Below are 13,742 nucleotides of genomic sequence, written 5' to 3' on the forward strand. Positions count from 1 at the left end.
CCTTCCTGTGTGTCACTACGAACACACACAGTGCTCCTTGTTAACAAGTACTCTCTGTCCTTTCGGATTATAAATACTGTTTTGGTTAAATCATCAGCATTAAAAGATGAGATAGAGTGTATTTGAGCGTACATAGATACAAAACACAAAGAATTGCACTGTCGGAAGATTTTCCTTCTTCATTTGTATATGTGTTTTTTTTCTTCCTCTTCTTTTTGGCTTCAGCATTAAGGCCCAAAATCTGGAGTGGAAGGAGAGAAGGAGAAGTCCAAGCGGTGATCTGCCTGCGCCCATAGGGCCTACTGTAGGTACGAACAACACACACACAAGCACACTCACATATAAACAGTATTGCAGGGCAATATAAAAAGACACTAAGGAATGGTGAAACATCCTCTCTTGTCATTTCTTTTTGCCAAATCATTCTTCATTTTAATCATACATTTCATCTTTTTATTCAAAATCTTTGTAGCCCTGCTTGTCTCTCATCCCTCCTTTCCTGTCCAAAGTGCGTAGGTGCCGGGGCTGTTTCAGTCTGGCTACACTAGGGGGTGCCGTTCCTCTCTGCAGAAGACTGACAGGCGGTGGCTGTAGCTGTGTTTATTGCTATAATGTCCGTGCTCCTCCCTTCTTAGAGGAAACAAAGGGACAAAGTTGCCCTCCTGACACTGAGCTGAGGTCTCTGCCCCTCCTAGGCTGATTAGAGTCTGTGCTTTTTGGAGGGATCTAACGCCAGATCGGTGCCAGAGGGAAACTCCTCCCTGAGTTGCGGGCTCAGGTGAAGACATAGTTGAGGAGGAGCTGAGAGAGGAGCAGAACACATAGGATGAGAAAGTTGTCTGTCGCCCTCTGACGAGCCAGCTGACGACTCAGGGCAACCAGGTTCCTACAGGGAGAGATAAGGGTCAGGGTGAACAAGTGTTAAACCTGGGGGACGGGAATCCTCCGGGGTTCCCAAGACAAAGCTTAGGGGTCTCAAGTTGGCTAAGGGGATGAGGTATTTTAGGAGAGTTCATTTTTTCTGATTTTTGCTTATTTTCTGGATACTTTTGACAGTTGGGAAATTCCTTCAATTAAATGATCTGAGAAGGAAAAGTCACCCCCTGGTGTCTACACTAAGGCCGCAACCTTTGATGAAGAGTGACAACTAAACACAGTTTATTTTAAAGGGTCACAAGCCAAAAACATTTGCAACCACTGACCTGAAATCTAAAAATCTGTGGAAAATAACCACAATAAAAGCACAAAAATCTGTCAAAAAAGCCCTTTTCCAACAAGAGAGAGCAAAGGAACATTTTTTTTTTTATACACTAGATGTACAGTACTAATCAGACTTCATATTCATCCAACGGTGGACATGTATGTGTGTGTTAAAAGTAATAAACAAATAAATAAATAAATATACAAATGAAAATTGACTCTACTGCTTTTTCATTTGGTGAAACTTCAACTACGGCCACTGTCCGTATTTAAATTGTCTCCATTTTCCTTGAGTCAACACAAAATGTAGCTAGTCACTATGCTTTAAGGTAACTTCGACATTTTATCCTCTGAATTTTTACATAAGTCTTTTAAACTTGACAAGAAAAAAAGTATCTTTTCATCAACATAAAACACTGACACTGACAGTGAACTGTTGGTTCATGCATCACGCTAACAGCTGGATGAAGATGGGGTTTAGCTGTCTGGGCATCACTGCAGCAAATGACACGTGAGAAAGGAAAGGGTTGACCGTGCTTGTCTGTGATTTTAGAGTATCTAAATATCTGGGGCAGTCTGGCTCAACAGGAAGTGAAGCAGCCTTCATTTTGATAAAATGTCAATGACAAAGCACCATTAATGCAGCAATCCAGCTTTAATTCGGACCGGTGTGATTGGTCTGGCTAACCTTCTGTTGGCTGCCCCAGCTGTGGCTGTAGGAGAGGCCGTTGTGTCGTCTCTGGCTTTTCTTGTGCGTCTGAATCACGCCGTCCTTCTCAAACTGAACCAGACAGCGCTAAGGGTCCCACGGCTGCGTGCTGCCAAATATGACAATATATTAAGTCATTATTACCTCAATGTTTTTCCTCTCCTTACTCTACTGTTCAATCCCTTTTATAGTGACCTAAAATCTAAACTAAAAGACAACAGTGTGTGCCATCTCCTGTGTTTTATTTGCTTGGTGTGTGTGTGTGTGTCCATACTCCGTGTGCCTGTAGGTCCACTCTGAGGTGACGGGGTCCTGGTGGAAAAGTCGTGTTTGTCTCCTCTCTCTCTGACTTCTCTCCGCTGAGCTTCCTCCAGCACAAATTTCTCCTGGGTGGCCCGCAGCTGGTCCCGATTCATGATGGCACTGATCACATGCTGCCACAGTCTGCCACGAAAACATATATTGTACATACAGATGTGTTGTAAGTCAGCAGTATCTTTGTAAATGTTTACGTGTGATGTGAAGTTAAGTAAAAAAGAGGGGAAAATGTTTTCTTGAGAACAATTTTAACCTACGACTAGACTGGTTATAGACAAAAGTGGACATTAACTTTTGTCAAACACAGGTGTAATTAAGAACATTAAGAATGACTGCATTTCATTTAGGTGCGCCAGCTCCAGAGCCCTGGTATTGTGTTTAATGGCACACCTAAACATAGGCCACCATTAATGTTACTGGTTACACCTGTGCTTACCCTGCATGGACAAGCCAAAATGTTTGCTTTGAAATTAAGTATTAACACAGTGATTGACATACATAGGTGCTATGATGCGTGGTTTACCTGTCAGACTCAAACTCTCCCTGCTGGTCGATCTGTACCACTTGTCTCTTGAGGCGGCTGCTGCGGATGTCGGGACTCGGATTCCACAGCAGCTCCTGCTGGCCGGAGCGCTTCTCGTGAATGAACACCTCGTTGTCCTGATTACAACAAAGGCAACCGAATGCTCGGTCAGACGAGTCACTCTATCACATAGACTACTAAATGTGCCTATCGATGTTGATTCATACTGGTCTCCCTCACAGGGAGGTCAGACTAGAAATTATTTTTCTAAAACCAAACAATTTCCAGATCATGTAATGGTCAAACCTTCCCTACTTTTTCAGACAAGCACTGTGTGTGTGGCCCAATGTGAGAGCCCCCTAAACAGGCTCTTCTAGTCGCCGTGTCTCCCTGCTGCTCCTAAACCAATAATTACCAATTCTGCATCTAATTACTACAGAGAATTGCTGAATACTAATTGGGAGGGAGTAAGTGGCAGAGATGAAAGAGTTTAAAGCTCTCACCCAGTGTCCATCAACAGTGGCCAGCAGCTCCTCTCCCACAAAGATCTTCCCACTGATCTGATTCACGGAGCAGGAGCCTCCAAGGAAAGGCTGCAGTGAAAGCAATCAAACACCTTTACTAAAACTGCTGTTGGCTCAAAAAGTAGAGCATCAGTTGCTTAGTAGTCAACCAGCTCGTATGATATAAGAAAAGTTACTAGTCAATGTAGGTTTACAAACACAATTGGTGTAAACAGCATTTTTAACTTATCAAAAATATACCTTTAGTTTGAACTCCAGCTCTGTGAAACGTTTGGTTTTTCTCACACTCAATGTTAACCTTCCCACCCAGCTCTAGTGTCATAGTGCCATACAGGATCCCTGAGAGAGACAGTATTACAGCATCAGATCAGCAGCACATCAACAAATAGAATGTAAAAACTCCTGTTGGAAGTCCATAGATAAATCATACCGTTCCCTGTTTTACTGTACATTTAGGAACATGATTTGATATCTAGCCGCTCACCGTGAGCGCATTCCTTGACTGGATTACAGAAGATAATTTACAAAATGCCCAATTCACACTCGGAGAACAAACAGACATTTGCCCTCAATTAAATTACACCCATCACCCGTCTCTGATTTTGGCCATCTGCCATATTAGATTTCATGTTCGGAGCAGGGCTGGGTGCCATTTGATTTCCAGTAGCTCAGACAGAAGCAGAAGTTACAGCCCGCACATGATTTGTCGCAGTAGACAGATTTCATTGTATCTTTGGTAGATGAGTTTGTTTGTTAGCCACCTGCACTCACTTTACTGTAGCCATGTTTGGTGACCTGTTACCTTTGCAGTGAGCGTAGGGCATTGTGATGACATACTCCTCATCCCTGCTGAGGAACAACAGCCTGGCTTTGCCATCCAGAATAGCTGAAAGAGAGTTGCCTACAACAGCAAAAGGACAGAGAAGATCACGATTAAAGGACAGATCCCCCTTAAAAAGCTTCCACTGACAGCCATTTACCGTGCCTCTTGAAGCAAGGGAGGGAATTTATCTCGATATGCACGAACAAAGGGATCAAGATGGTGATCAAACCTGGGACCACATTGTTGTGTACTGGTCTATCCTGATCTTTCAGCTATGACAAACAGATTATTTATTGTAGTACGCTGCGTACCATAGAACCTGGATTTGGCCAGGATGCTTCCACTGATAGAAAAACCATCCTTCCTATTGCAGACATAAACGCAGAGATGGGCGGATGGTGGGACACCTGGCAGAGGAAAGGGAGGGGGGACATTTGAGTAGCAAAGTCAGAAAGAGAAGTGTCAGATGCCCTCTGGCATGTATTAAATTCTACACTTGCTGCATTTCACAGGTGTGTGCTCTTTGCTTTTGCCGAATTGTGCAAAACATTTCCTACAAGGGATGAATCATGTACTGTGTATTTATGCATTCTAGCTATGGATCGGTTTAACCTGTTCAGCTATGTAGAAAGTGCATCTGTCGGTCTGAGGATGAAGCCAGACGGCAGGGATAGGATCAACGTAACCATCTTCTGACAAAATCGGTTTTTCTCTCCCAAGTCAAATGTGCAAACAGATGATGAGATTTTATTTTCCCAGTTGGACAAGATTAGTTTTTTAACACTTAACCAATACCTGGTGCTGAGGACCAATTACATTGCAAATGATCACAGGACCAAATAGGCTTCACCGATCAGATTTAAACAGTTAAGTCACAGACAATAAGCATCGCTATGGAAAACATCACCACTTCTCTAAACTCACTAATTCAGCAGGTAAACTCCAGTATTGTGTGAGGTCGTTGTTTATAGCTTGAATAATGAGGTTCTCAAGTTTCTACCCATCCATCTACAGCGAGTGCGTCTGTGGCAGTCAGCCCAAAAAGTGTTCAGCAAGCCCAATTTAATCTACAGGCGTTATCTGTTGGTTCATGTTGGGTGTTTTTCTGCTACTGAAGAAATGAATTCATAAGTGGGAATGAGTGGGAAGTGTCTCCTGACATTTTTACTGCGAAATAGACCCTGGACAGAGTCATTAGTCAAATGGCCAAGAAATACAGTGTCACAGAAAGTCAGGATAGTGAGCCCAAAAAAAGGATTCTGCTAACACTCAGAGAAAATCTTCCAGTGCTTCCAAAAAAGCCACTTCCAAGAGGTCGACAGGAAAGTGTGAGTATGACACTGTAATACAGAATGAAGAAATGCCCATTAACAGGGCTGGTATTCAGCTGAAAACTGAATCCTTTGGTTAGTGCTGATTCTATTCAAGATGGTAAAATGCAATTTGAAAAATCACTAAGTTAGATTAAGCTAAGTATTCTGTATTCAATTGAATTATAGTAATAGATTGAATTGAAAAATGTAACTACATTATTGTTAATATATTGTGTCTGTTGATTTACTCTGCCTTGACTGAAATGTTCTGTAACAATACACTTGAAAGATGTTAAATATTGTCAAGCTGCCTAACTTGTTTTCTTCAAAGCGTTTATCATCTTTCAAAGTCTTTATCCGATAACAGATGTTGCAAAAAGCAGGGTGCTCATCTTGTAATCATGGTTGGCATATTTGAGAGCCAATATGATGATATTAAGAAGCCATCTAGGTGTGAACAAATCTTACATTAGGCTTCTTGTAGAAACCAGACAAGTACCATCTCAACACCTGCTTGATCCGACCATATGCAGTCTCCTCCAGCACAGCTCTGTGGTGAAGGAGCAGAAAAGTCTAACACAATTATGAAGAGATTCTTCATCTGTTTTTGAAGAAAAATATTAAATTCTGCACGTAAGCGCACACACGCGCGCACACACACACACACACACACACACACACACACACACACACACACACACACACACACACAATTACACACACACACACACACACACACAAACTTTTAGGAAAGGGAGAATGCAAAGAAATAAATACTTAAATAAATGTTGGGTGAAAATCCTGTTGGGTGATCCAACGTCTGGTGGCATTGGCAGCTGGCATGCTGCCCTGTTTTTCTTGAAAAGTGGCAATGTTGTGGAACACCACAAATGACGCCACAACCTCACGTCCCCGCTCTAGGCGCACCCGCAACCCTCATCAATAGGTAAATGGTGCCTCGATGACCCCAAATGTCATCTCATTGCTGGCGCTTGTGCTACTGTGGGCCACAGTGTATTTTCTTTGTTCCCATGTAAGATGGTCAGGATAAGGGGTCATCAGATACCGCAGACATGGGTATCCTCTGTCTCCAAGGAGCAGGCCATCAATACGCTCTTATCAATTACTACCGATAGATAGTAATTGTCAAACTAGGGCATGATGTGTTTAATACAGGCTGGTGGTTGTCTTACATTGTTAAAATCTTTGACCAAGAGTGGATTCCCGAAAAATGTGAGTCATTCACCAACCTAGGGCACCTAGCCTCGGAGTTGGGCACCATTCAATTAACACGTCATTTGACAAAGGATTTCGGGCTATTTTAACATACTACCATTGGAAAAAAAGTCACCACCTAATGTCTCTATAATTTTCCTGAATGTAAACATAACTTGCAGGGATAGAATGATGTAGACTAGCCTACATGTTAGATCAAATACCATATGATCAAACACCTGAACAAAGATGCTGTGAAATGCTTTCCCGTTCACGTAATCCCTTCATGTTCTCCCAATGAAGCTCTCATGTGGATATGCGGGAAGTCAGTAGCATCGATTTCCCTTGGGAATCCTATGGAATCAATGTGTTCTATCAATGTGCCTAGCCTATGCAGGTTAGAAAAAGGCTAGACCAAGTATTTTCATGCTGCGAATTACTGGCAATCAGACGAAAAGCCCCTTTTGATCTTGAAGGTACTTAAATAGCCAGGGAACACAACAAAATGCATTCAGCAGTGTAGTGACAGCAAATCCCACCGTGCAAAGTTCACAGCGTACAGTATTCATGCTCAGATGTTCAGCCTCTGGAAAACATAAAGTGTCCAGGGGCAAAATAGCGCAAACCAAGGCACACAACATCAGGGTAAGCTCATTTATTCTGACAGTCCCTAAACACCCCCGTCCTGCGGGGGAGCCTCTCACAATCCTCCCGCCAATGTGGATTGGGTTCTCCAAATGCGCCAGCATTTTTCTCCATAAGACTGTGTGCGGAGGGACGGTGCTTATATAGGGTAACGTCGAGTTACCAGTTACCTGCAGTTTAGAGGTGCAGTGTAAATTGCCATGGCAGCAAACCTCGGCTAAAACCTATCCATCTTTTGTAGTAGGGGTTAATCGGGACGTTACACCTAGCATCACAAAGTGACTCCTGAATTTACCCTGATAAGCCAGTAACCTCGCTTTGTACTGCAGCCCTCTGAACGTGGGATCATGGGAAATGACACAACTACTACGTGTCACAAAACTATCAAAGAATCACACATTACGGTTGTTTTGGCATTACTGGTCATACAGAAGGCAAAATGATCATACAAATACGACAAATATTGTACATCTGGCAACGCTGAGTACGGAAAGACGTGTGTACTTACGGGTGCTGGAAGCGGCCAAAATGGACGCGGAAAGACCGAGGGAAAACCGTTTATTTACCAAGTGAAACGCTTATTTGAAACATTATAATGACATATGTTGAGTCCATCCTTCAAAACATCAGGACTCGCGCATTCGTTTAGTGAAGTATGCAGGACACAAAAAGTTAAATTCACATCTATTTATTAAAATACAGCCGTGTCTTAAAGATTGTGGTTGCTTACAGAGCTCTGGACCAGACTATGCATCCCTGACAAGCGTACAGCATTCACATCAGTTCAGGAAGTCTGAGTGTCTATTCTCTCCCTGGTCCAGCAGATATTAGGTTTAAACATTGTAAATAACATTGTCGGCATGGTCATCTTCTTATTGGCTGAGACCTCCGTCACTCCTCAGGTATGTGCCTGCTTCGTACGGACATTTCAATCTGGACATGATTGACTCTCCCCATTTAACAACTTATTTGTAGAAAAAGAGGTAGTAAAAGACAAGACACTACACAGCACCCAAGGACAGTTTCTCAAACTGTCATGCCGCCTCCATATAAGGGGTTGTTTGTCACATATAGACAACCATATATCTTTGGGTGCATTCCTTGCAGAATAACACCTCTGTTTAGTACCAGCACCTGAGTGTAATAAGCACCACAAGCCACTTTCTTTTAGTCTCATAACAAGATAATATATAAAAACACATAAAAATAACCCTTCACATATGTAACATGGTCTTACTAGGTTTCCTGAAACATTCTACTTTTAAATATGTCTCAGGGAATTGAAAGTCGTTTTAGTTTCGGCTTCCTTTGAAAAAAACAAAGCCACTGTAGACATGGAAAATTCCCCATCCCTGTTGTTTTGAAAGCATTACAAACTAATTTACTTAATACAATCGCTGAAATGTTCAATAGATTCCTGTTGACCTTGTGTGACCACATACATTTCAATCTATTATACTATGCAGTGTTTGAACAAATGAAAGGAAAAATCAGCTCCCAAAATCAAGATGCATCCTAGCACTTCGGTAATTCCCTCATATTCAAACACTCATAAAAACCTTTCCTTCGCAGGTTTGCTGAAATTTTCATTCCTGTTTAGAGCGACCTCGACTATTACCATATGTATTTTCAAGCCATTTTTCTCTAAAGTATTGGACAAAGTTACAAGGCACCTGATGTCATATACAGATTGTCGTTTTAAATTTTTATGCATTGTACAATACCTTTTTGACTCATCTCCTTTTAAAATGAACTTTAATTTTAAAATGATCTATATTACAAAAGAGTGAGTAAGGAGGGAGAGTATATCATCCAGAGAAAAAAAACACTTTGCAGTGTTGAAAATTATCATTTGAACGTTTTAATATATGCACTTTTTTTTTTTTAATATATACATACCTGTATAAGCTCTTTGCTTTTCTTATTTCAGACAAAAGCTACATGCATCTTCAAAGCACTTAACGTAAGTGGTTCTGTTGTACACAAATAGCATTAGAGTGCACAACAGACTGAACAACACTGTGGACATTTTTCTGACTATTTCCTGCACACCGATGAAAGCGCTTTAAAAAAATATGTAAGTTAAATTTTAAATATTCACATTTGTATGTGCTGCGACATGTCGTGATACAGGTTGCATAGTACTTTAACACAATATCCTAACGTTGCAATGATGGTTTCTGCAATAAAGCCTGCTCAACTGTGGATGAAGTTTCTGCATTCTGATAATTGATATCGGAAGATATCACAGCTGTAGTTGAGGTCCAGACATGAAGAAATAACTGAGGATACACAGCCCAGAGTTAACTCAAATGGAAAGCAGCACAAAGAAATGGGTTTAACCGGTTGCTTTAGAGTTGGGTTTTTTATTAATATTTACAAGAAAGGAGAAAAGATAGTGATATTTTATTTATATTGCGCCAAGTTATCTCAGGGCACTTTTCATAGAGAGCAGGTCTAGACCGTACTCTTTACAATGTTCACAGAGGCCCAACATTCCCCCGTGAGCAACCAATTGGGAAGGGGAGGGAGACGGGGTGAGGGTGGGAGCGGGGGGGGTGTAGGATGGATAGTTCACTGCTGTCCATCTTGCGCCAGAGGAACAGCAGCTTCCTCCACTTTTCTGTCACTGCTTTTCTTCTTGCGAGTCCAGCTCCAGTAGCCCCGTTTCTTCTCCTTTCTCTCCTTGTCCTGTCCAGCCTGAGCCAGACACACTGAAGCCTCCTTGTCAGAGTTGCTTTTTTCTTTCTTTTTGCTCCAGAAGCCCCATGTATTGTCTTTTTTATCTTTCTTTTTCTCTTCATGTCCAGCCTGAGCTGAACAACCTGCAGCCTCCTCCTCCACAGTGCTGCTTTTTTGCCTCTTTTTGCCCCAGAAACCTTGCCTCTTCTTCTTTTTAAGGGTGAGCTCTTGAAAAGAAATAGACAGTATTTTCTATTTAACTTGGAAAGGCTAATTTTGACACAAGCTGTTCTAATCCAAAAAGCCATTATTCCAAAAAACACTTTTAAGGTCAAGCAGCGTACCTGAAGGTGGATGCTTTTAACGATGAGAAGCTTCAGTTCCTCCTCTCCGTTGCTCGCCTTTTCCATCAGGGCAACTTCTTTTTCAGCCCAAAGCTTTTCCATGTCCTTCTGTCTCCTCTCCCAGCTCTGCTCCCTCTCGACAAGCTCCTTCTTGAACTTTTTCTCCAGAGCGTTGCACCTGTTTATGCTCTGGTCCAGTTCAGTCTCTTTGAGGCTCAGCTGGGACGAAAGGATCAAATGCTCCTCAGTGAGACTTTTAATTTCACTTCTGAAGGCGCTGATCTCATTGTCCTTCTCTGTGATGGTCTCTTGCAGCTGGCTCACCTTGCTCTGAGCATCTGCTTGCACTTGCTGCAGGTCAGTGCTCTGCTGGGTGTCGCACATGGACTTGACCATTTTTAATTCGCCCTCAAAGGCAGCCTTCATCTGGTCATATTCCTTAATCCAGAAATCTCGGACTCTGTCCGTCTTCTCCTTCTCTGCACTGAGGCTGTCACGAAGTGAAGAGAGTTCCATTTCTCTCCTCTCCCTCTCGGCGAGCTCCTCCCTGAACTTCTCGTCCAGAGCGTTGCACCTCTTCGAGCTCTCGCTCAGTTCAATCTCTTTGAGGCTGAGCTGGGAAGAAATGTCCAGATGCTCCTCGGTTCGCACTCTGAGGCTTTCTCTAAGTGAAGGGAGTTCCTTTTCGTTCTCTCTCAAAGTTTCCTCCCTCTTCTTGTCCTCATCCTGGTCTGCCTTTATGGCCTCTAGAGCCTTTTGCAACTCCTTGATGTTTTGCTTGGCCATGTTCAGCTTTCTCCCCAGTGTCTTCTGAAGGCAGCCATTCTCATGCAGCAGTTTTGTGGTGGCTTCTTGCAGATTGGCAAACTGCTGTTTCAGTCTAGCGTTTTCAGATGCCAGCTTCAGATTTTCTCCTTCAGCAGAAAGAAGGGCTTGTCTGAGGGAGTGCATATCCGAGCTGGGAGGCACTCCTGCAGGTGGCACATAATGCTGGGGCCTGAAATGCTGGATAGTATTCCCAGTGTTCACTCTAGGAGGTGCCTGAAAGACATTAACATACAACAAGTGTTTAGCTAAAACTAGTCCCATCCTCATTGTTGAAAGACCCTCAGATCCTTTTCTCAAGCAGGTGTATTGAAAAACACCTGTACTGAAATTTTTACTGAAGCCAAATTACAGAATTGTTACCAGCAAAATACAGTAAAAGTACTCAAATGCAGAATGGTTGCTTTCAAAGTTTTGAATCGTCATATTGGGTGACAGTTATCGATGCAATAATGTATCATTTGCTTTTTACCGTTGTAAATGGTCGTGGTGGAGCTAATTTAATTCATTTATATACTATAACATTGCATCATATTTTATTTGTTGATCATATGGTTTTTTTTGAAAAATCTTTACCTGCAAATTAAATAGTAACTAAGCTCTCAAATAATTGCAGTGGAGTAAAAAGTATCAAATTCCCTCTGAAATGTGGTGGAGTGGTATGGAGCTCAAACATACTTAATTTTTTTCTACCATTTTCCCTCCTATCACTGGATAGTCTATGGTCAATCCTGTATCCACTGTATTCTAAATCATATATATCTAAGCTGCAGTATTTCTCACTGTATTTCTGGGCTGTCATAAGCTGTAGCTTCTTTCTGGTGAGATTTATTGTCCCAATTTACTGTGACCATGGCATATTAATTCATCAAACTGTTTGAAAAGTCTCCTGTCTACAAGAGGGATTTAATGTGTTAGTTACGGCTTTTTACAAAATATGAAGAAGAAGAGAAAGCGTAGACTGGCCTCTGCTTTAGTGTAGTTGTGAATAAAACCTTTGACAAACAACTTTCTCTTTGCTGAGTGAGAAAATCTTACCTTGGTTCTCAAGTTATATCTTCTTTCCATGACTTGACAAAGTGACTGTGAAGTAGAACTTCAGGGTGCAGTCTGTTGGAAAGTTGTCCACTGTGGGTGACGGCAGTCGTTGACAGTAGCTGATCATTCTTTGGTAAACGGAAACAAACAAACAAGGTTCCACCAAACCTAACAATAAAAAAAATCAACTAGAGTACAAACATAATAAAGATTATATCCGTTGAAACTGAATGCCAATGATATGAATCAATTAAGGGATGACAAACAGAGGTAAATTAAAAATCCCCTGAAAGATGCTATATCTGCATCAGTGGTTAATGTTCTTATTTTTAAATCTCACTCCATTCACTCACAAGCTGACTTCACATTTATTGATATGTCTGTGTAAATATGATTCACCAATGATATTGGAGGAAAAAATATGCCAACAACCTTTAAACTGCCTAAGTATTTTATCCTTGAAGTCAAACTTTTTTTTTTTTTTGGACAACATTCTGATATACCGTGGCAAGCCGTTTTAACATTGAGCCAAACCACACTCCTATCTGTAATTACATGATGGACATCCATAGTAGCATTTGTCCAAGTCAGAATTGTGTTCTCACTAGTCAGAAAGCTAATTAAAGATATTCACAATAAGATGCATAGTAGTCAGAATGTTATTTCCCCACACACACACACACACACACACACACACACACACACACACACACACACTTTACCTTTGGTAAGCTGTGACGAGGTAGCTCAGCTCTGTTACCGAACAATATCCCACCTGCTGTGCAATAATTCATCAGGTAGATCATGTCCACCACACTGACTGTATGGGCAGCAACATGAAACAGGCCCTCAATAACCTTGCAAAATCAACATAACAATTGGCCAATGAATACATGTTCCAAAATTTGCTGAACTTTCCTTTCCAGTAACTTAGAGTATCTAAGTATCTGAACATTTCTTGATATACATCTTAACACGCTAGATAAGGTAAATGTCACATTGCAGAGTGAAACTTCAGAAACTTCAACCAACCAGTATTCCTGCTCAGATGTTCAGCCTCTGGAAAACATAAAGTGTCCAGGGGCAAAATAGCGCAAACCAAGGCACACAACATCAGGGTAAGCTCATTTATTCTGACAGTCCCTAAACACCCCCGTCCTGCGGGGGAGCCTCTCACAATCCTCCCGCCAATGTGGATTGGGTTCTCCAAATGCGCCAGCATTTTTCTCCATAAGACTGTGTGCGGAGGGGCGGTGCTTATATAGGGTAACGTCGAGTTACCAGTTACCTGCAGTTTAGAGGTGCAGTGTAAATTGCCATGGCAGCAAACCTCGGCTAAAACCTATCCATCTTTTGTAGTAGGGGTTAATCGGGACGTTACACCTAGCATCACAAAGTGACTCCTGAATTTACCCTGATAAGCCAGTAACCTCGCTTTGTACTGCAGCCCTCTGAACGTGGGATCATGGGAAATGACACAACTACTACGTGTCACAAAACTATCAAAGAATCACACATTACGGTTGTTTTGGCATTACTGGTCATACAGAAGGCAAAATGATCATACAAATACGACAAATATT

At 41.8% G+C, this 13,742-nt stretch overlaps 1 protein-coding gene and 1 pseudogene across 5 annotated transcripts; both read right to left on the reverse strand.

Moving 5' to 3' along the window:
• Nucleotides 1–8: 8 nt before the first annotated feature.
• Nucleotides 9–6,516, reverse strand: LOC120787630 (annotated as a pseudogene).
• A 2,699-nt stretch (nucleotides 6,517–9,215) lies between these two features.
• Nucleotides 9,216–13,733, reverse strand: LOC120787628 (probable DNA double-strand break repair Rad50 ATPase). 5 transcript variants are annotated; one of them, XM_040123305.1, is made up of 5 exons: nucleotides 13,192–13,733; nucleotides 12,882–13,016; nucleotides 12,160–12,327; nucleotides 10,297–11,337; nucleotides 9,218–10,179 (listed from the first exon to the last, which is right to left on the reverse strand). In XM_040123305.1, exons 3-5 carry the CDS (start codon nucleotides 12,187–12,189, stop codon nucleotides 9,751–9,753), a joined length of 1,500 nt encoding a protein of 499 aa, XP_039979239.1. In that variant the 5' UTR covers nucleotides 12,190–12,327; nucleotides 12,882–13,016; nucleotides 13,192–13,733; the 3' UTR covers nucleotides 9,218–9,750. The 5 variants fall into 5 exon arrangements, with proteins under 5 accessions (XP_039979238.1, XP_039979236.1, XP_039979237.1 ...); XM_040123304.1 differs by having other exon boundaries at nucleotides 9,216–11,337; nucleotides 12,160–12,249; XM_040123302.1 differs by having other exon boundaries at nucleotides 9,217–11,337; nucleotides 12,882–12,979.
• Between the last annotated feature and the right edge of the window lie 9 nt (nucleotides 13,734–13,742).

The sequence above is a fragment of the Xiphias gladius genome, unplaced genomic scaffold, assembly GCF_016859285.1.
Source record: "Xiphias gladius isolate SHS-SW01 ecotype Sanya breed wild unplaced genomic scaffold, ASM1685928v1 HiC_scaffold_331, whole genome shotgun sequence".
NCBI classification, from domain to species: Eukaryota; Metazoa; Chordata; class Actinopteri; order Istiophoriformes; family Xiphiidae; genus Xiphias; species Xiphias gladius.